Source organism: Plecotus auritus, assembly GCF_963455305.1.
Source record: "Plecotus auritus genome assembly, chromosome: 4".
NCBI lineage: Eukaryota > Metazoa > Chordata > Mammalia > Chiroptera > Vespertilionidae > Plecotus > Plecotus auritus.
In genome coordinates, this window is record NC_137775.1 from 115,995,415 (window position 1) to 116,018,737 (window position 23,323).

General features: G+C 43.1%; 1 protein-coding gene across 1 annotated transcript in view; it reads left to right on the forward strand.

The window, feature by feature from the left end:
• Positions 1-23,323, forward strand: part of CAPZA2 (capping actin protein of muscle Z-line subunit alpha 2) — a 66,074-nt gene that overhangs the window by 9,211 nt on the left and 33,540 nt on the right. The window contains exons 2-3 of the mRNA XM_080666293.1: positions 11,384-11,447; positions 20,292-20,343. Of these exons, the coding sequence (XP_080522419.1) occupies positions 11,384-11,447; positions 20,292-20,343 (116 nt within the window). The remainder of the gene's footprint in view (positions 1-11,383; positions 11,448-20,291; positions 20,344-23,323) is intronic.

Sequence of the window (23,323 nt, forward strand, 5' to 3'; positions counted from 1 at the left end):
TAGCATCCTTGGTCCATGTGATGCCAGTAGCACCCCTGTTATAACAATAAAAAATATCTCCTATGGGACAAAATGGCCTCTAGTTGAGAAATACAGGTCTAGGACAGATTGGGGCTAGTGAGAACAGTGAGGAAGCTAGGTTAAGTGTTAGGACCCGACTTAAAGTAGTTTCACATGATTAAAAAAAAAAAAAGATTGCTAACAGATTTCAGAGTTGGAATCAACAGGACTTGATAAATAAATGTAGGGGAAAGGGAAGAATCAGAGATAATGGTTAACATTGAAATCTGGATGACTGGAAAGTGGTACTATCACTCACAACTAGAGAATGCAAGAAAGGATACACAGCTGGGAGGAATAATGGTGAATTTGATTTGGGTTATACTGTGTTTGAGATGCTAGCAGGATGTCTACATGAACATGCCTAGCAGATATGGAAATGTAGAAATGGAACTTAGAAAGTGTTCAGGCCCAGAGACTATATCAATTTGGAAATCCCTTTATAGGTTAAAGCTGTTATGGGAAAGGGGACCTGACTCTTAGCTGGTCTGCCTAGGTCCAACTGGTAGTATGTGGGTTCTTGGCTTCATGCAGGAAAAATTTCACAACACCAGTCCAGATGACTATGAGGGAACATTTATTAATGCTGGAAATGTAAAATAAGAAAGGGCTTAGCATAGAAGAAGCAATAGGAGAGCCTAGGCTGGGCTGTCCTAACTCTCTGGGAAGTCAGAGAAAAGGGGGCCTTGAGATCAGATTCAGAGGTTAGCCTGGGATGAGCTGCTGCTTCCCATTGCTCCCCTGGTTGCAAGTCTTGTGGGGTCACTTAGAGTTTAGCAGATGCATACCCGTGGGGGAAGAATTTGAAGAAGAGGGGAAAGGGAATGGCAGGGGCTACTTCCGAGAGAGAGAGCACTCGCTGGGTCCTTTGTCTTGAGCCTTTATCTCTCTTATGCAGGTGGAATCTTAGGGGAGGTCTCAGGAGAGTTTCAGCAGAATGTTCATCAGTTTTCTGGGTGTGCTCCTCCAGGGCCATGGTCTCCACTGATTGATTGGTCAATGTCAGGGTAGGGGGTCGTCAGTCATTACAGCTGGTCCTGGTGTTGCCCATCTGGTTTTGCTGCTTTTCTGGGTCTGGAGCTGAAATACAACTGAGGCCTAGATATTACTTCTAGGGAGGTAAGTAACCTTCTGTATCTGCTGTAAATTGCTCTGACAGTTTGCTCAGCTGTCTCAGTTTTCCCTATTCCACTTGTCCAGGCTTACTGTCCTGTCTCAAAGCCACGAGATGGCATAAGCTTTTTAGGAGAACAAGGTTAGACATAGCAAAGATGGGTATGCTTTCATTTATGAATAAGAGAAACAAAAAGGGGTGGAGGTGACCCTTGAAGTAGAAGTGAATACCTGGCACAGAGTAGATGCTCATGTCATAGAACTTGAAGAGAATTTCCAGAAGGAGCAGTGCCAGTGTTACAGAGAGATTAAGAAGGAATATAATATTGGGAAAAGACTTTAGGAGAAAGGGATGACAAATATCTACTACCTTAGATCCAGTATTTACTATATAATTAATCACAATTAATTGTCAGAGTAGCCTCATTATTATCCCCATTTTAAAGATGGAAAAACATACAGATAAGGCCAACTATTTGAGTGGTATACTAGAAATGGTGGCCTTTAAGAGAGCAGTTTTACTAGAGTTTGGAGCAAGAAACAGAGAGAAAAGCCAGATTACCGGGGCCTAAAAAATGCATATGCTTTTCCTCTTCCAGAAATGTTCTTTCAGTTTTATTTTTTATTATTAATAATATATTTTTATTGATTTCAGAGAGGAAGGGAGAGGGAGAGAGAGAGAGAGAGAGAGAGAGAGAGAGAGAAATATCAATGATAAGAGAGAATCATTGATCAGCTGCCTCCTGCAGGCCCCCTACTGGGTTTGTGCCCTGACCAGGAATCGATCCATGAGCTCAGTTCATAGATCAAAGCTTAACTGAGCCATGTTGGCCGGGCTGTTCTTTCAGTCTTGACTGCATTGTAAACTACTCATCCTTCATGACCAGACCCAAAGACTTCCCTCATCTTCTTTTGTATCCTGGCCTGTCTCTGATGCCTCAGCAGTTTGTATCTCCTTTGTTAAAACATTTACCAATTTTAATGTGTTTACCTGATGTTCTTATTTCCTGTGTTGTTTAGGGGCAGACCTCTGATTTATTCATCTTTGTAATACCAGTAGAGTGCCTGGCATATATTAGATTAATGAATTTCAACTCTAGCTGTACATTAGAATCAACTGGAGAGTTTATAAATAAACTAGAGGCCTGGTGCATGAAATGTGTGCATGGGTGCAGTCCCTAGGCCTGGCTGGTGATCAAAGCGTGAGCATCTGGTGTGGAAGGGCGGGTCCCAGCTGATCTCTGGGCCCTGGGCAGCACCTGGGCCCTCAGGCCCCTGTGCATCCCCCCCCCCCCACCTGAGTCACGGCACCTGAGTTCCCCACGCAGAGATGCAGTGAGTGCAGCCCGACGGTGTGGGCCTCTGGGCCTCCCAGTGGTACCACACGGAAGCCGGGAGGGCAGCGTGCTCTCTCCCAGGCGGCCTTGCAGGCCAGACTCCTGCACAAACCCACGGAGAGCCCAACCGGTGGCTGCGGCCCAGCTCACCCGTAAGAGGCTGCACAGGTGCAAGGCAGGCTCCTCGCAGGCGCCCAGTACTTGAGTGCAGGGGCTTTCCCAGCACGTGAGCTCTGGCATCCCAGGGAGGGTAGCAGAGGGAGTGAGAGGGAGCTCGGCGGACACCCCGCATTCCCACCGCACCGCCATCCCCATCACCCCTGCCCCCAGATATCAGATGAGAGGTCATAGCCCCCCTGCCCAGGTGCTGCGGGAGGTTGGTTGCCACCACCTACCCCCAGTTTCCTGTCCCAGCCCGGGGCCCAGCCTCAGTTGGGCGATCAGGCCCTGCCAGCCGCTGGTCGCTGTCTGTGGGGTAATGGGACCCCGCTCACACCCGCCTTGGCTTGGTGCCACCCGCTCACCTGCTCCACCATCCCGCTGCGGTCCTGCTCTTATCGGGGCCCATCAGGGCCAGCAGCGCCTCCACTGCTGCCCGCTGCCAGTGCTGCATTGCTCATGCCCACCATGGTTCATGCTGCCCCCTGGTGGTCAGCGTACATCATAGTGAGCAGTCGGACTCCTGGTCGAATTCCCAGTCGAGGGGACAATTTGCATATTAGGTTTTTATTATATAGGATTTATTATATAGGATATGGATGCACATGCTTCATTTATGGGAGAGGCCTGGAATCTCTGTACTATTTTTTTTTTTTTAAATAAGCTTTGTAGCCCAGCCAGTGTTGGTCAGTGGTTGAGCATTGACCTATGAACACGGAGGTCACTGTTTGATTCTGGTCAGGGCACATGCCCAGGTGGTGGGCTTAATCCCCAGTGTGGGGAATGCAGGAGGCAGCTGTTCAGTGATTCTCTCTCAGCATTGATATTTCTATCTCTCTCTTCCTCTCCCTCTCTGTAAATCAATAAAAATACACCTTAAAAAAAAAAAAAGCTTTCTAAATTATGTGAATGTGCCACCAGGATTGAGTCTCACTGTATTGTGCTCAATAAATGTTGACTAAAGGATAAGAAAGGAAAACAGTAAGTATAAATTATTCTTGAAAAAAAATTGATAGTGAAGCAAAATAGGAAAAGTGGGTATATTACTACTATTAAATTTTTCCTGCTGTTTCATTTTAGGGATACTTCTCTTTTAAGATAGAAAAAATTAGTATTTGTGGGCTGAGAGGAATGATTTAGAGGAGAGAAAGAAATAGAAAATGTAATATAAATAATAACTTACATAACTTTTACAGTGAATAATGCCTTTGGATTTGTGGGTTTCTTAATATTTTAAATAGATGATAAAAACATTTAAAGAAAAATTGATGTTGAATTCAATAGATGACCTAGTTTAACATTAAGTGATATGGGCCCTGTTTTTTTTTTGGGGGGGGGGGGTGTAGGGGAGAAGGAGTTGTTTTTAATTATCATTCAAAGTAATTATAAAGAAAAAAATTTTTTTTAAACCTTACCAAAACAGATTACCACTCAAATTAAAATAAATTAACACAGACATGCAGTAGTGATCATTGATCATAAACTATTTAAATATGATAGAGTTTTAAAAAGTGTTTTTCTATTCTTGTAACTCTCAAAAAGGCATAGACAATGTTTAGGAGTTATAGGGAAACGATGTCAAATAATTCTTGTTAAAGTGAAAAATGCTTAATATCTATTTTTATCTTTACTAACCATCTATAAGGCAGTGACCCTTTGGTATCATATTCCTTGAGAATCAGGTGAACCCTATGGTTCCTTTCCTTAGAAGACCAAACACCTCAGGTTTTGCATATAGTTCCTTATGAGGCAGTGTAATATCTGGCTACCCATCAGAATCACCCTGGATGGGAGGGGATTTCTAAAAGGCAGATTTCTATGTCTTAATCCTCTGAAGATTGATTCAGTAGGACTGGAATGGAACATGGGTCTCTGTTGTTTTTTTGTTTGTTTTCTTTTTAAAGCTTTCCAGTGAATCCTGATTTGGGAAATCTCTACCCTAATGTCTTCTGCCTTAGTGAAGGAGGAGATAACTATGTGGGATAATGTTCAACATATGGAAATTAGAGGGGTTGTTGGCTGGGTTCTCAGATAAAATATAGGATTCCTGGTTAAATTTGAATTAAGATGAATTACAAATTATTTTTAGTGTATTTTCTGTGCAGTATACTTTGAGGCTACTGTAGATTGCAGGACTGTTGTATTCCATATAGCTATTTTTTGTGGTATGTATGTCTACTTTTTATACTTTTATCTCCTCCCTTTTTTTTCAGTTGCTCAAGGCTTTTTAAAAATTCTTAAATTTTTGTCAGGTTACTGTACTTATAGCTTCTTTGGTGAGGACTCCACTTCCTGCTAAAGAATTAAAGTTTTCTTCATACAGTTTTAAAATCTCCTGGAACTAAAATTTTACTTTAGTGTTTGTAAAAATCTTGACAATTTACAGTGTCTATCAAAAGCATCAAAACAATTTGGGGAATTCATGAACACAGGTAGTTGAAATAACATTAATTTTTCTAACAGTTTTTATAAATTGGTGGCAACAATTAATTGGCTACCCATAGAAAATTCTCCCACCCTGTTGTTCCTTCATGTTGTAGCTGGCAATCATAAAGTTGAAGTAGCACTGCCAGATGCTTACCTCTTCCAGTAACAGACACATCTTAAAGAGGCAACATAGCCTAATCACTTCTACCTGTGCCATTTCACCATGAAGCTTGGCATTGCTGAGAAAGGTGAATTCTGAAGCACTAATGCACAGAGTGACAGAATCAAGGAATACAAGGCAGAAAGCTATATGTGGAGTTCATGTGTATCTGGTTTCCTTCCCTCGGAAGTTTTTCAGTCTTACTCAGCAGTGTAGGTTTAACATAAGATTGCACATTTTCAAATTCTGTGGTCCAGGTAACATAGGATAGTAAACACTTGATATTGTGTACTAACTATTCTTTGTGGGGGATCACCCAAGACTGAGAGCAACAATTCAATACCTTATTGATATTTGTCTGGATCATCAATGAATACCATAATGATATTAAGGATTTTGACCACAGCTTCCTATACCAAATGTGCCTTCTCTTCCATTTAAGTCTGTTGGAACACTGAAAGAAAAAATATATTGAAACGAGAAAAACAAGGCCTCCACAGGATTTAGCGCCAAGCAGTCATCTTTCTGGGTATTGTATCTAATATCTTCCCATCAATGTGATAAAAGTTTGCCTTGATTCAACATGACATGTCAATGCCACCCAACCTGTCAATATTATTTGCTCATCTGGAGGCACTGATTTTTGTCTGTAGGCTCAGGGTACAGTCATGGTCTGTATAATATGAGAGGCATCCTCCCTCTTGCCTGCAGCACATGAGGAACAATTTGTGGCAGGCAGCATCCCAGCATTAACATAATACTTTTTTCACTGTCTGCAATCTGAGACATCTCTGATCCTAAATGGCTATTTCCTAGCATTTACAAAAAGAAAGTAGTGCTAGTGCTTAGTAGAAAGCAGGAAACAATTTCCTATGAGATTTATCAAAATGAACTTGATCGATAAGGTGACATTCTTTCCTACAGAAAAGATTTGGGGAATTCTCTTTTAAAATAGTGGAATCAACTTCATCTGATATTGAAAAATGAATATCCTTGTTTCCCCCTTGTCTGAATAATTTAATAATTTACAACTGAATTCTGCCCACGTCTTTTCCTGTTATTTGTGGGAATTCTGATCTAAAGAAGGTTGAAAGAATCACAAATACCCTGATGTCATTTTTGAGAAAGTCCATTTCACTTCCAGGTCTTCTAATTTGCTCCATCAAAGACCATTTCTCACTACTTAATAAACTAATTTTAATCTTCTAATTTTTGAACTGGCAAGGAGTTCTCTATAGGGCAGGGAGTAGATAAGAGTGGAAGAAGTTTGTCTAAAATTGTGGATGGAATTCATTTTCTTCCACTTGACTGGCCACATCACAAGATTTTCCCGTTATTTTATCACTCAGTAGAGTTGCCAATAAGTCTGAAGGTTTTGAAATGTTTAATCTACATTATCTCATAATTAAAAATCCTGATTATTATTTTCATCTGAAAAGGTTATTGATGTAAGCTTGTACTTATTTTTTTTAAATATATTTTTATTGATTTCAGAGAGGGCGAGAGAGATAGAAACACCAATGATGAGAGAGCATCATTGATCAACTGCCTCCTGTATACCCACCACCATCCAGGCATGTGCCCTGACCAAGAATCGAACTCTAACCTCCTGGTTCATAGGTTGATGCTCAACCACTGAGCAACACCAGCTGTGCTTGTACTTATTCTTAAACAAAAATTCATTTACTGAAAATTTTAGAGTTCTCTTTTCAAGAGGTTTGCTTAGCTTCTGAATTTCAGGACTTGATTTGTAAGTTTTTCATTCTTATAGGAACTTCGTTTTCCACAGTCTTTGTCAAATAGGTTCAGATTCTTCCCTTTTTAAAATGTAATTGTCACCCTAGCCAGTTTGACTTAGTGGATAGAGCATTGGCCTTTGGTCTGAAGGGTCCCGGGTTTGATTCCAGCAAAGGGCACATGCCTGGGTTGCGGGCTCAATCCCCATTAGGGGGCATGCAGGAGGCAGCCAATCAATGATTCCCTCTCATCATTGATATTTCTATCTCTCTCTCCCTCTCCCTTCCTCTCTGAAATCAATAAAAATATATTTTTGAAAAATAATAAAAAAATAAAATGTTATTTCAACTTTTCCTGTCCTCCCTTCCAATTCATTGGAGAATAGGAAACTAGATAAACACACTTTTGTAAATTTATATCTGAAATAAACATGAAGATCAATGAAGAACTTTCTCATGCCCTTGTAACATTTACACTATATATATGTATACTTATACATATATATATATACACACACACACACACACACACACACACACACACACACACACACACAACTAGAGGCCCAGTACACAGATTCGTGTACCAGTGGGGTCCCTCGGCCTGGCCTGTGCCCTCTTGCAATCTGGGACCCCTTGGGGGATGTTGGAGAGGCGGTTTCAGCCTGATCCCCGCAGGCCAGGCCAAGGGACCCCACCGGTGCCAAATCCATGCACCAGGCCTCTAGTATGCATATAAAAATCTTTGGTTAATCTCTTCCGGCCCTCCCCCTGCCCCCTTCCCTCTGAGATTCAGTGTCTGCCCCCTGGTGGTCAGTGCACGTCATAGCTACCGGTCGGATGGTTGCTTAGGCTTTTTTATATATAGATAGATATAAGTATACATACATATTTATTTGCTTGCTTAACTGAGTTCATTGCTTCCTAGTCCCCAGTTACATATCTTAAATTCAAGCTCCCCCTATAAGTAAGTTCTTGTTTTACCTGTCTCCTCTTCACTGTTGGTAAGGGATGTGTTCCTGCCATGGGGTTATTGGATGGCTGAACACACAACCACCTGACACTGAATAGAAGAGATGAACAGCAGTTTATTAATCACATATGCTTATTAGCCTGGGAGAGAGGGACAAAAGCATGCAATGCCGGGCCACATGGGGGTTGCACTCCAGGACAGAGAGAGGCCATGGGAGGCCAGCTTTGTCATATCAAGAGGCTAGAGTGATCCCTGGTTCCACCAGATGATGTGATTGGTTTATTTTAATAATTCTGAGGGCTGCTATTCAGGCATAAGCAGGAAGTATGCCTGTTCCCTGTGATAAAGAGGTTTATCTGGCTGGAGGACCTTATCTGCAGGAGCAGAGTAAGAAGGGGAACTTGGTATAGGCCATTCAAGGTCCTCGCAGTTTTCCCCCCCCCCCCCCATGTCAACACACAAATAATTTTAGGCCTTTATACCACAGGTCTCAATAGTATTCATCCTTTATAAAAAGTATTTGCTAATGATTGCTATGCTAAATAATACATCAAGAAGTTTTTAATAGCATAATTTGATCTTAGAGTTTTCCTTTCTATATGAACTTTTCTTCTGATAATTTTCAAATTTTAAGGTATTTTGCTGCTGTATAATTTCGCCACAGATAAAAGATGGCCAAATCATATATATACAGTAATATGGAAGCTTGAAAGACAAGAGTTCTTGTTTAAGAGATGGAATGAAGTGGTGAGGCTCCAAGTACTGTGATTATGTGGGATGAGAAAAAGAGTGGATAGGTTGTAGGAGCTAAAAAGTGGCAAAAAGAGTAAAAAGTTAATAGCTATTATCTGAGTGCTTATCTGTGTTGAGCACTTTCCTAAAGGTCTTATTTACTGCAAATGAGAAAATTGAATTTAGTTTGTTTGTGGTCATACTGGTGATGGGCAGTGGTGCCGTAGTCTGAATCCATAGTCTTATTTAAAAGTTTATGTTGTTTAACAGTTACAGTTTGTAGCTTTCAGATTTGGGAAATCCTGACATGTCATGCAGTGAGGGACCATTAGATAAATGATTTCAAGCAGAAAAAAGCAAACATGATCAGAATTTACATTGAAAAATATCAATCTAGTGACCAGGTTAGAAAATGAATTTTAGAGAAAGATGTCACTATAGGCAGGGCAACTATTTGTCACAGCCTAGGAACAAAGTCACTGAGTCTGAATGGAGTAGAATCAAAGAAAATTGGATTTGAGCAGGAGAGCTAGACATCATTGTTCATGTGACTGACTGGGAGAGGGAATTTTATCAAGAACAGAAGGAGTGGGTTTGGGTGAGAACTGTCTGAGAAGTATCTTTGAAGCTTTGTGATGGAGATTTCTAATAGATCAATAATAGTTAGAAAAATGGATCTTAATCTTGAGAGGGTGCAATAGGAGGTGTATAGATTGAAAGCTTTTGTTGTGTGGCAATAATAGAAGCAGAAGCAGTGGAGTTAGATGCATTTACCCAGAGATTTCTTTTGTTCCCGTTCCCATGCTTTGTTGGAAAGCAGCTCTGTGAAAAGCCTTGGACTTCTTTATGCAAATTCCCATTCTGGATCTCTGTTTTCCCTTTCATAAAGTAAAGGTAATAAACAGCTATCTCAGAGAATAATTATACATAATATTTTATATAACAGAGGCAAGGGTTTGAGAAAGTTAAGAAATGATATATTTTATTTCCATTAGTTTACCTATTAAAAATGAAGATTTGTAGAAGTTTTAAAAAAAATTAAGACTTTTATGCAGATTATTTGTTTTGGCTTACTAGTAGATGAAAACCAGATTTTAATTGTACATTGCCACCATGCACCTAGGAATCTAGCTTTTTCTCCTGCTAAAACTAGTTTTTGAGGTGAGCAGAATCAAGTAGAAAGGGAAGTGATGATTTCCAAGTGAGGGGAAAGGAGGTCAATGTGTGTGAAGTGAATGCTCTGCATGAAAAAACTAACATGTAATGTGAAAATGTCTGTGTTTTAGAGCTGTTTTTAAGAATACTGGTTTGGCTCTAGCTGGTTTGGCTCAGTGGATAGAGCGTCGGCCTATGGACTGTAGGGTCTGGGTTCGATTCCAGTCAAGGGCACATGCCTCGATTGCGGGCTCCATCCCCAGTAGGGAGCTTGCAAGAGACAGCTGATCAATGATTCTCTCATCATTGATGTTTCTCTTTTCCTCTCTGTTCCTCTCTGAAATCAATAAAAATACATTTAAAAAAGAAAATTTGGTAGAATTTGCCATTGAAGCTGTTTGGTCCTTAATGTTTTTCTTTTGGAAGGTTCTTGATTACTGATTTAATTTCCTTATAATTGGTCTGTTCAGATTTTCTATTTCATTATGATTGTCTTGGCAGGTTGTTTTAGAAATTGCCAATTTCTTCTAAATTGTCCAATTTTTTGGCTTATAATTGTTTATAGTAGTCTGATATGATCCTTTGTATTTCTGTGGTATCATAACAGTTCCTCTTTCATTTCTGATTTTGTTTATCTGAGTCATCTCTTTTTTTTCTTGGTGAGTCTAAAAAAGTCTTGTCAATCTTTTCAAAGAACTAGCTCTCAGTTTTATTGATCTCTATTTTATCTATCATTTATTTCTGCTCTAATTTTTGTTATTCTTCTTTCTACTAACTAGGCTTTATTTGTTCTTTTGTAATTTTTTGTAATATAAAGTTAGGTTGTTATAGAGACTTTAATATATTTTATCTACATTCAGCATATACATTATGATTATAACTAGAGGCCCAGCGCATGAAATCGTGCACGGGTAGGTCCCTATACCTAGCCTGCAATCAGGGCCATCTTCTGCCCACTCGCCAGTCCCCATTCCCACCCCGCCACCACCCACCCTGGTTCTCCATGATTCCCCGTTGGCCATCCAGCGATCAGAGCCTGCAGGCCAGAGGGAGTGACCAAGAGGTCTGCCTTCCGCCTGCTCATTAGTCCCCAGTCCCGCCCCACCGCCACCCACCCCGGTTCCCTGTTCACCATGATCGGAGCCAGTGGGCTGGAGGGAGGGACCAAGAGGTCTGCCTTCCGCCTGTTTGCCAGTCCCCAGTCCCACCCTGCAGCCATCCCGGTTCCCCCGTGGTTCCCCATTGGCCATCCAGCAGTCGGAGCCTGCAGGATTGGGGGAGGGACCAAGAGGTGGTCAATGCACCTCATAGCAACTGGTCAATCGGTCATTCCGGTCGTTACGCCATTATGGTCGCTGGCCTTTTATTATATGGGATAGTAGTAAATGATTAAAACAATAATAAACTTTAGGTAGTTGGGTGAATTTTCTTAAGCCATCTTTAATGGAACTTTAAAATAGTATAATTTTGAATTTTTTGTTTTGATAGAGGCCTATGCTATGGGACATTTATATCTTCATTTCTATTTTAGGTGCGTATAGCAGCAAAATTCATCATTCATGCTCCTCCTGGAGAATTTAATGAGGTGTTTAATGGTAAGTGTTTAATTCATAATATTAAGACTTGATATATTAAGCACTCTTTTTAAAAAGAGTAAATGACATAACCAAAATAATTAAGCTAAGGGGAATATGTAGAGAACTATTTTTTCTATTACAGTGAATATTTTTGACAGTCTGGATTTTGTTTTGGCTAGAATATAATGTTTTTACTAGTAAGCTACACATGATAATTATGTTTGAATAAATTAATCCCCTTAAAAGAAAATTCATTTTAAAAAGCAAGAAAATTTTAATTTTAACTATTTTTTGGAATTGGGAAATTCATTTTTGTATTTCTCTTTTTTTAAAAAAAAAATGTTTTTATTGATTTCAGAGAGAGGAAGAGAGAGGGAGATAGAAATATCAGTGATGAGAATCATTGATCAGCTGCCTACTAGCAATCAAACCCACAACTCGGGCATATGCCCTGACCAGGAATTGAACCTTAAGCTCCTGGTTCATGGGTCAGTGCTCAACCACTGAGCCACACTGGCCAGGCCATTTTTTTATTTTTGTAAAGAAAAACATACTGGATTAATATGAGAAGCCAAAAAGAAGGAGGGAAACATTGTTTCACTATACTTAGAAGATTACAGCACATGTAAAAATAATTCGTTATTTAAATCATATCTCATAATTTAGTTTATAGTATGCCTTTTATAAACCTCACTTTTTTATAATTATTCATCTATAAATAAAAAATTGAAACTATTAAATTTACAGGAATTCCTGGTTGCTGTAAAAGCTGTTACGATAGCTTCTCTTTAACACTAAGAATCACATGGTTAAAACAATTGCCAGGAATATGGCCTGTAGTGATCTTTTTATAAAACTTTCCTTAAGCAGTTTTAAGACTAACCTACCACAAACATTTTAAATGTGTTATTTCTACCTCATCTATTTGGCCTTCACCATGTCTTAAATTAAAATTAATTTACACAGGACTTTTTATTTCATTTTTTTAAACATTCTACCCCACAGTAAACTATTTAAACATGTTTATTAAGAAGTTTAATCAGTTGCCCTGGCTGGATGATGCAGTGGTGGTCAAGGGGTTCTCTCTGGCCAGACACAGTACTCTGCGCCCCCAGTTCTCATCTTGCTTGTAGGAATGAATTCAAACAAGAGACAACAAATGGCAGCTAAAACAGGAGAGGATTTATTTGTAGGAAAGAAATACACTCAAATAGAACCTGAGTGGGCCAGTCATCTGGCCAAAACTGAACTGAGTGCCCCGATATTTGGGGTTTACAGGATTTATTACTCCTAGGGGGGAATGCCCCTAGGCAAGCAGCAAGTCACCCACTCTCTCATGTCTCAAAAAATGTGCCTTTAAACAATAAGGCTCCTTCATCTAGGTAAGTGGTTCCCAACATGGGGCACATGCCCCACAGGGGGGCAATTTGATTTTTAAGGGGGGCAATTCAAGAATGAGTTGTCATCTGACATTTCTTGTGGTTCTAGGAGCCTCATATACAGTATATAAATATATATCGTGACATATTTATGCATTTCAGTTCTCTTATATGTTTAAAACTTTGCTTGCTATTTTTTCATATCACTTCATTTTTTTTTTAAACAATTTCTTAGTGATGTCTTCCTCAATACTTCAACTGTCCTTTCATTTTTTTATTTTTATATATGCCATGTTCTTAGGAAGCTTGTTTAGACCAAGTGGATGGCCTTTTAGGCTTCCTCCATGTGAATAGGAGTTCATTTTTTGAATAATAAGAATTATATGTCACAGGGTGCGGGGGGACATCAGGATTTTAGAGATGCTTAGGTGGGGCATAGCCAAAAAAAGGTTGGGCATAGCCAAAAAAAGGTTGGGGACCACTGATCTAATTGTTATGCTACCAGTTAGGCCACATCCTGGAGGGCTCTGAATCTTTCCTGCTCACATAGGGGCCTGCCGCCTCCATTGTCTATTTGCAGTTTGTCGCTTCTAACACTTACTTCCTCTAACCCCAGCTACCTCTCCCAGACTCCCTTTCTATCTGCCTATTCTTAACAGAGCTTGTTGTCCCAATAAGCTAAGGTTGTGTGTTTGATCCCCAGTCAGGGCACATACAAGAAAGAGTCAACCAATGAATACATGAATAGATGGAACAAGTTGATATTTCTCTCTGTGTCTCCCTCCCTCCCTAAAAGTCAATAAATTAAAAAAAATTTCTTTAAGAAATTTAATCACTTGTTTTTCATAGTGTAAGACCGATTTTTAACCAGTGTGCTGCAAGAATTTTTAAAACATGTAATACCTATTTAATCGGGGCACTAGCCGCTTTTTCCCTTAGTTTGTCAAATTAAAAAATGACAACAGCCAACGCAATAGCCATCCAGTGTGAATAAATCAAAATTATACCTGTTTTTTTGTCTGATTGGCAAAAAGTATAACATTTTTTGGTGTGCCCCAGGATTTTAATAACTACTTTATATGTGCTATAAGATTTAAAAAGTTGAAAGTCATTAGTGTAACAATAATGAAATCTCACCTCAGAAAAAATTAAGTTTGAGAGGCAAAAATTGTAGAAAGTTAAAACTACCCTTTAAAATTCCTTAAATCATCTACAAACTATAATAACATATGATTTAATGTATGCAGTTACATATAGTAATTCTTATGAATTTAAAATTTAACCACTGAGCTAAAATTAGAGGAAGAATGGAAAGTCTACATTGTAAAAATGAATCTGGAAATTAAAATAATTCTGCCTTTTAAGATAATTATAAAATCTACTAGAAGCCCGATGCACGAAGATTCATGCTAGAATGGGCTTTCTTTTCCCTGGCTGCTGGCACTGCCTTTCCACTCTGCCCCAGTCCCTTTCCACTCAGCCCCTGGAGCTGCCTCTTTCCACTCCAGCCCCGCCTTCTCACGCTGCCCAGAGGCCCTGAGAGACCGGGGGTGGGGCAGAACACCTGCGTCCCACGCCCCCCCCCCCGTCACTTGGCGCCTGTGTATGCAAATTAACCGCCATCTTTGTTGGGTTAATTTGCATATCACTCCTGATTGGCTGGTGGCGTAGCGGAGGTATGGTCAATTTACATGTTTGCCTATTATTATGTAAGACTAGAGGCCCAGTGCACAGGATTCATGCACTGATGGAGGACGTGGCATGCGTGGGGATCAGCCCACTGTAGGAGCACCGCTCATCCCAGTCAGCTGAGCAGTTGTGGACCCACCCTCTGAGTAGCTGCTCCCTGGTCCAACATCTTCTGTGGAGCTTGAGCACTCACCTTTCCAGCGGATCTGGTCGGGGCCGGGCCCAGGGACAATAACACTGAGAGGTGGCAGAGTAGGCCTCAGTCCTGCAGCGGCCACAAACCCGCCTCCCAGCTTCCAGGGTCATTTCTGTGAGCCCAGCGACAGCGCTGCGGGGCCTGCGGGCCTCCAGAGGAGGTGGCAGGAAGCGAGGAAGAGGAGCCTAGGGCAGTGGTTGACAAACTCATTAGTCAACAGAGCCAAATATCAACAGTACAATGGTTGAAATTTCTTTTGAGAGCCAATTTTTTTAAACTTAAACTTCTTCTAACGCCACTTCTTCAAAATAGACTCACCCAGGCCGTGGTATTTTGTGGAAGAGCCACACTCGAGGGGCCAAAGAGCCGCATGTGGCTCGCGAGCCACAGTTTGCCGACCTAGGGCAAGGAGGCAGTGATTGCAGCCCGGGTTCCTTTCCGTCAGCCCAGGGTTTGCAGCGGGAGCAGCCGTTCATCCCGGTCAGCCGAGCTGCACCCCCTCTGTGATAGCGCACTGACCACCAGGGGGCAGCTCCTGTGCTGAGTGTCTGCCCCCTCCCTGGTGGTCATTGCGTGTGATAGCAACTGGTCAACCAGTCATTCTGGTCGTTCCACTGTTCAGTCACTGGGCTTTTATTATATAGGACTAGTGTCCCGGTGCACAAAATTCGTGCATGGGTGGAGGGTTGTCCCTCAGCCCAGCCTGCACCCTCTCTAATCTGGGACCCCTCAGGGGATAACCGGTAGTCAGACATCCCTCTCACAATCCAGAACTGCTGTCTCCTAACCACTCGCCTGCCTGCCTGATTGCCCCTAACTTCTTCTGCCCGCCAGCCCAATTGTCCCTAACTGCTCCCCTGCTGGCTTGATTGCCCCTAACTACCTTTACCTTGGCCCCGCATCCAGGACCCAGGATTCCCTCTTCCAGCCGACCACAGGCACCCAGGATCCGGGCTTCCCTCACTCTGGTCAGCCATAGGCGCCCAGGCCAGCTGCAGCCGCAGGGGATGTTGGGCAGGTGGCTTCACCTGGGCTGCAGCCTCAAGTGCTGGTGCCCGGGACTGCGGGGTGGGTGGCTTCTCCATCTCCCGGGCCACAGTCAGCTGCAGGTGCTGGCGCCTGAACTGCAGGCGGGCGGCTTCTCTATCTTCCATGGGATGCAGTGTGGGCAACTTCTCTGGCTGGCTGCAGTCTGGGATCATGCGGCAGGTGGCTTCTTCATCTCCCGGGCCGCACCCAGCCTCAGGTGCTGGGGCCCAGTTTCTCTGTCTCCCCCAGGACATGGCGCAGGCGGTCATGAGGTTTCTGCTGCTGTCTGCGGCCTGGGATCAGGGGACAGGCAGCTTCTTTGTCTCCCGGGCTGCAGCCAGCCTCAGGCACTGGGGCCCGGTTTCTCTGTCTCCCCCAGGACATGGGGCAGGCGGACATGAGGTTTCTGCTGCTGTCTGCGGCCTGGGATCAGGGGACAGGCAGCTTCTTTGTCTCCCGGGCTGCAGCCAGCCTCAGGCGCTGGGGCCCGGTTTCTCTGTCTCCCCCAGGACATGGGGCAGGCAGACATGAGGCTTCTGCTGCTGGCTGCAGCCTGGGATCACGGGGCAGGCGGCTTTTTTGTCTTCTGGGCTGCAGCAAGCTTCAAGTGCTGGCGCCCGACTTCTCCGACCCCCACAGGCCCGGAGCAGTGGGGGGGCGGGGCTGCCACCATGTTTTCAGGTTAATTTGCATACTCACTCTGATTGGCTGGTAGCATAACGGAGTGATGGTAATTTGCATGTTTCTCTTTTATTAGTGTAGATAGTAGTGAATTTAGAAGTTGAAGAAAATTGAAAAGTATTTCTTCTTCCCTTAGGTTTAATTTCTGTTTTAATATTCAGCCTCTATAAACTAAATATATGTTAATACATTTGATGGTTGGGGCATTAAAAAAGATACAGTTTACTATCCTGAGGTCCAGAAGTTGGTAGATCTGTACTGAGACTCTGAAATATGTACCTTTTATTTTTTTAAGCCATCCATCCACTACCCTATGGTTTCATGTGTAGCTTGGCTTAGAACCACAACCTAATAATCCCTTCTTTAAGATTAGTATTTTATTCAAATTCTCTATTTCACTTTACTCTCCTTATGATAAAAGCATGGGCTTTTTCCCCCCAAGAATAAAGCTAAGTTGATCAGATAAATTCTGCTTTTAAATTATTTTCCTATTTAAAACTGGTAAAGAGCCCTGGCTGGGTGGCTCAGTTGGTTGGAGCATTGTCCCATACACCAAAAGGTTTCAGGTTTGATTCCTGGTCAGGGCACATACCTAGGTTACAGGTTCCATCCCAGTCGGCGCGTACAGGAGGCAACTGATTAATGGATGTTTCTCTCTCACTCTCTCTCTCTCTCTCTCTCTCTCTTTCCTCTCTCTAAAAATCAATAAAAATCCCTAGCCAGTTTGGTTCAGTGGTTGGAGTGTCGGCAAACTGAAGTCCCTGGTTTGATTCTGGTCAAGGACTCTACCTTAGTTGCAGGTTCTATCCCTGGCCCTAGTCAGGGTGTGTGTGGGAGTCACCCAATCAGTGTGTCTCTCTTACATCGATATTTCTGTGTGTCTCTCCCCCTCCCTTCCACTCTCTCTGAAAATCAGTGGAAAAAAATATACTCTGTTGAGGATTAACATAAATAAATAAATACTTTAAAAAACATATCTTTCGGTGAGGTTTTATTAAAAATATTTTTTTATTGATATCAGAGAGGAAGGGGGAGGGAGATAGAGATAGAAACATCAGTGATGAGAAAGAATCATTGATCGGCTGCCTTCCGCACAGCCCCCACTAGGGATCGAGCCCGAAACCCAGACATATGTCCCCCCCCCGAGGTGTCCCGGATTGTGAGAGGGCTGTTCTCGGGTGATGCACCCCAAAATTAGGCTCCCTCCTCTCTGATTCTGGGGTGTGTCACCCGAGAACCACCACTGCCAAGTCACCGCAGCTCAGCAGCTCCTGTGTTGAGTGTCTGCCCCCTGATGGTTAGTGCACATCATAGCTACCAGTTGGAGCTTCTGCCCCCTGGTGGTCATTGCACGTCATAGCTACTGATCTGATAGTTGGACGGTCGCTTAGCGTTTTATATATATACTAGTGGCCCGATGCATGAAATTCATGCACCGGGGGGGGGGGGTTCCCTCAGCCCAGCCTGCACCCTCTCCAATCGGGGCCTCTTTGGGGGATGTCCGACTGCCGGTTTAGGCCCGATCCCACAGGGACCACTGGCTCCTAAATGCTCACCTGCCTGCCTGCCTGATCGCCCCTAACCTCTCTGCCTGCCTGCCTGCCTGATTGCCCCTAACTGCCCCTGCCTGCCTGCCTGCCTTATCGCCCCTAACTGCCCCTGCCTGCCTACCTGATCTCGCCCCCAACTGCCCTCCCCTGCTGGCCTGCTCACCCCCAACGGCCCTCCCCTGCCGATCTGATCTTGCTCCCAACAGCCCTCTCCTGCCAGCCTGATCTCGCCCCTAACTGCCCTCCCCTGCCGGCCTGATCTCCCCTAACTGCCTCTGCCTGCCTGCCGGCCTGATCTTGCCCCCAACTGCCCTCCCCTGCCAGCCTGATCGCCCCTAGCTGCCTCTGCCTTGGCCCCACCACCATTGCTTTGTCCGGAAGGAAGTTGGACGTCCAAAAGATGGCCGGTCGACCCGGTCTAGTTAGCATATTACCATTTTATTAGTATAGATTATATAGGATAGGATTGCTTAAATGGGGGGGGGGGGGGGCTTTTTCAGCAGGAGGAGATGCCCTTGGCAGACAGAAATACATAATCCCTATATCTGGACTGATAGCCAGCCATATGCACTATACTGCCAAACCGGTCATTAAAAAATTGAACCACTTTCTTACACCTTACAGCAAACAGCTGTTGCCCTTAAAACCCCTCCTCAGCCCCCACCTTAGGTTCTGCCTTTGCAGTTCACCCAGATTTGTTCTGATTGGTCGGTTTCTATGCCAGTCAGCATCTCCAGGCCTGATCAGAGAGGCGGGGCTGATCAGCAGTTGCCCCAGGCTGCTGGCAAGCGGGCTGAACTGCTGACCTCTCGGAGAGAGAGAGAGGTTTGGTTGCTGGTAAGGCCCAGAGAGAGAGAGGCAAGGGCTGATCTCCGGGCCTCACTAGTAGCCTGGGGCAGCTGCTGAGCAGCTCCGCCTTTCTCGCTCTCCAAGAGGTCAGCAATTCAGCCCACTCGCCAGTCCCCGCCCACCTGAGCCTGCTGCACATGCAGCCTGGTGTTCAGTCGTCCCTTCTGTCGTTTTGGACATTACGGACCCTGGCTCTTTATATGTATAAATAGATAAATAGATACTGCTTGGATTTTCCAATAAGAAGTATTATTTTTAACTAGAGGCCTGGTGCATGAAAACTCATGCACTGGAGGGGGGGGGTCTCTCAGCCTGGCCTGCCCCCTCTCACAGTCCAGATCCCTCAAGGGCAGGAGGCAACATAGGTGATCAGGGGAAGTCGACACCCCCATCACACCTCTGCAGCTGCCATCCAAGGCTTGCCTGCGCCTCGGGTCAGCCCTGGGAGGCTGGGCAGTCACCATCAGTGGCTTGCCTGCACCTCCACCAGCCCTGCTGCCTGAGCCTCAGTCAGTGGGGGGTGCAGGAGGACCCAAGTCCCCCAGTAGGGCTGAGGAGACTCCGGTGGCCACTCTGCGCACCTGCTGCTCTCTGGCAGGGCTGAGGGGACTCCAGCGGCAGGCGCATGGAATGGCCTGCCCCGGCTGAGGAATGGAGGATACTCTCAATGACATGAGTTATAACTTCCAATTTGTTGGACACCATAGTCAGGCTTCAGCTTCGGGGAAGGGAGGAAGAAAGGGATGGGCAGATTCTTGGAGGAGCCTGGGTGAGCTGTCAGTCAGTGGGGGGTGCAGGAGGACCCGAGGCCCCTGGCGGGGCTGAGGGGACTCTGGCGGCAGGCGCACGGAGCGGCCGGCCCTGCCCTACTGTGGGTGCTGCCATCTTGTGATGGCGTGGCAGTCAATTTGCATATTACCTCTTTATTATACAGGATGTTATGTTTTAATGATTAATAGTCTGCATAATAATTGAATATAAAATTAGGACAGAATCTTTTGTTTAAAGATACCCTCAAAGCAAAAATGCCTACTTCTACACTCTGCTCACAAGTTTCTTGTTTAATCACATTTCTGTAGAGCAAATTCATTTGAAACTTATGATAGTATTGTCTAAGTAGAGGCATGATGCTAAATCTTTTGCAGATCTTATCACACCATCTTTTTGGTATAGCCTATCTCCACTTTAGTTCTTTGGAGATACGTTACAGTCTGCCTTCATTAACTAATAACATATTTGTATTTCATTTCCTCTTCTGTTTCCTAACCAGTTATTAAATTAATACCATGATGTGTTTTTGTGGTTATTTTGGCCTTCAGAGTGATGTTTTTTGTTTTTCTGCTTATTTTGGCTGTCAGAATGATATTTTGATATTGCTTACATCTTGAGGGGGTGCTGTTAATATGTGACCAAAATAACCATATTCATTGCATAGAAATTTCAAACATAGAAAAATAGTAATGTAGAAAACATTGTATTTGTTTTTCAGATGTCCGGTTACTGCTTAATAATGATAATCTTCTCAGGGAAGGAGCAGCCCAGTAAGTATTATCTTCTGTATATATAAAAGCCTAAGTGACCGAACGACTGGCCGACCGGTCACTATGATGTGCACTGATCACCAGGGGTCAGACGCTCAATGCAGAGCTGCCCCCTGGTGGTCAGTGCACTCCCACAACCAACCTCCCATGGCCGGCCAACTTCCCGCGGTCCCTCCCTCCAGCTAGCCGGCCCCAATCACTGGCCAGGCCAAGGGACACCACCCCTGCATGGATTTGTTTACCGGGCCTCTAGTATATTAACCTAGTAAAAGTGACTTAGAAAAAATGTTTTAAAAGTGGTTTTTAAGCACTGATCACTGTAATAGATATTTGCATATCAAATTCAAGATATATATTATTATACTTATGTACTAGGCTAGAAGAAAATTCTTTTTTATCACTGAGAGACATAAGGACACAATTATAACATGAAATTCTCTATTCATTGTGTGTTTGGAAGTGGCTTATATACTCAAAACTATTTTTGTCTTTTGCAAAGTTGGATAAAATTATTTTAGAATCTTCGACTTTAAAAATTGTGACTGCTTTCATTTTTATGCAGGTATTACTTTTTGTTTTACCAGTATGTTTAACCCTAATAAGGAATTTTGAGAGTTAGGAGATTTTACTCATCCAAAATATCTAACACTAGAGGCCCGATGCACAAAATTCGTTCAAGGGTAGGCCTTCCTTCCCCCGGCTGCAGGCACCAGCTTCCCTCTGGCCGCCAGCAGGCACCTGGGACCTGGGCTTCCCTCGCATCCCTGGCTTCGTCCGGATGTCCAGTCTAATTAACATGATACGCTTTTATTATTGTGGATAGTACCTGACACATATTTACTTAAAATATTTACTGGATTTGTGAGTGATTCAGAGAACTAGCAATTCTAAATCTCAGTACATCATCTTTGAACTAATTATCAGAAAAAATTACGTGTCATCACTATCTTAGGATTTCAAAGAAATGATTGACTCTTCCCCACAGCCACCTTCCAAAATAAGGTTGGAAAACCCATATTTTTGGCTAACCAACTCCCATTACTCATTTGAAAATAATGAAATTAAACAGATTTTTACGTGCCCTACAATTTAGTATCCAACTATTTACCTACTTTCCTCCTAGTGTACTGTCCAATGTATGAAATCCTAATGAGGGAAATTTGCTCTGAATTTCTATTTGTAACGTTTGAAGGCTTTATCAAGTAAAACTGCCCTTTACAGTTTAATCCTAATGAAGGTAGAGGTTCAACAGACTTCTTGGACCTATCTGATTTTGCATCTGATTAAATTTCTGTTATTTTTAATAGCTGTTTTTATTATTTTTTATTGTGGGAAAAAAAAAATTTTACCCTTTTTAATTTAATTTTCAATTACAGTTTTATTATAATTTTGCTTTAGTTTCAGGTATACAGCACAATGGTCAAATAATCATATACTGTACTTTAGAAAGTGATCCCCTCAATATTTCAAGTACCCACCTGGCACTGTACATAGTTATTACAATATTATTGAATATATTCTCTATCCTGTACTTTATATCCCCATGACTTTTTGTAACTAACAATAATGTTTATCTTTTTAACCACTTTTAGGTGTACAGTTCTCTGGCATTAAGTACATTCACATTGATTGTTGTCTAATCATTACCACCATCTGTCTCCAGAACGTCTTTCATTATCTCAAACCAAAACTCCATACCCATTAAACAATAATTTCCCATACTTTCCCCAGCCTCTGGCAACCACTGTTCTATTTTTCTGTCCCTGTGAATTTGACTTCTCTAGGAGCCTCATATAAGTGGAATCAAACAGCATTTGTCCTTTTGTGACTGGTTTATTCTACTTAGCATAATGTATTCAAGGTTTATCCATGTTGTAGCGTGTGTCAGAATTTCCTTCCTTTTTAATACTGAAACTATATATCACATTTTGTTTATTCATTCATCTTTTGATGGAAACTTGGGTTACTTCCACCCCTGTTAATTACTATATTAAAATGCTTTACAGAAATCAGTTTACTTTATACCTTTGACTTTAATTATTTGCTTTTGAGTGAATAGCCACTCTCTCCTAGTTCTTTAAACCTTAAATTATGTGTATATTCAAGTAAAATTAATTTTATTTCTAATACCATATAGCATGTTGACAAAAGTCTTATGAAACTAAAGAAATGCACATCATTTTATGAACTTCCAAAGTAAACTTTTCCTCTGAGTTCTCTATGGTAAATAAATTTGTGCATTGTTTCAGCTGGGTGCAAAAAATTAGTAAGTTTTTTTTGTTTTCCCCAAGTTAAAAAAAAAAATGAGAAACTTAATTTGTTGAAAGAGAAGAGTTTTTTCCCCTGGCAGAATATGGATTAGGGAGGGTCAGAGAAATATTCATCCTATATAATAAAGAGCTAATATGCAAATGGTTATCACACTGTCACGCCATAACAGCTCAGACACTCAACACTGGGGAGAGAGAATGGGGACCAGCCAGGCAGCGGCCCAGGAGAGGGACAAGCCGCCGGTCCCGCAGTCCCAGGCGCCAGCGGCTGCATCTGCACCTGTAGCTCAGGAGAGGGACAAGCCGCCCACCCCGTGGTCCCAGTCCCCTGCAGCTGTGGCTGGCCCGGGCGAAGCCGGCCCGGGTCCTGGGTGCCTGCGTCCGGCCAGAGGAAAGAAAGCCCAGGTCCCGGGTGCCTGTGACCGGCCAGAGGAGGGAATCCTGGATCCCGGGTGCAGGGCGAGGCAGAGGCAGTTAGGGGCGATCAGGCCAGCAGGGGAGCAGTTTGGGGCAATCAGGCTGGTAGGGGTGCAGTTAGGGGCGATCAGGCAGGCAGACAGGTGAGTGGTTAGGATCCAGTGGTCCTGGATTGCAAGAGGCAGTTGGACATCCCCCGAGGGGTCCCAGATTGGAGAGGGTGCAGGCCAGGCTGAGGGAACCCACCTCCCCATGCATGAATTTCATGCACTGGGCCTCTAGTTATATAAGTG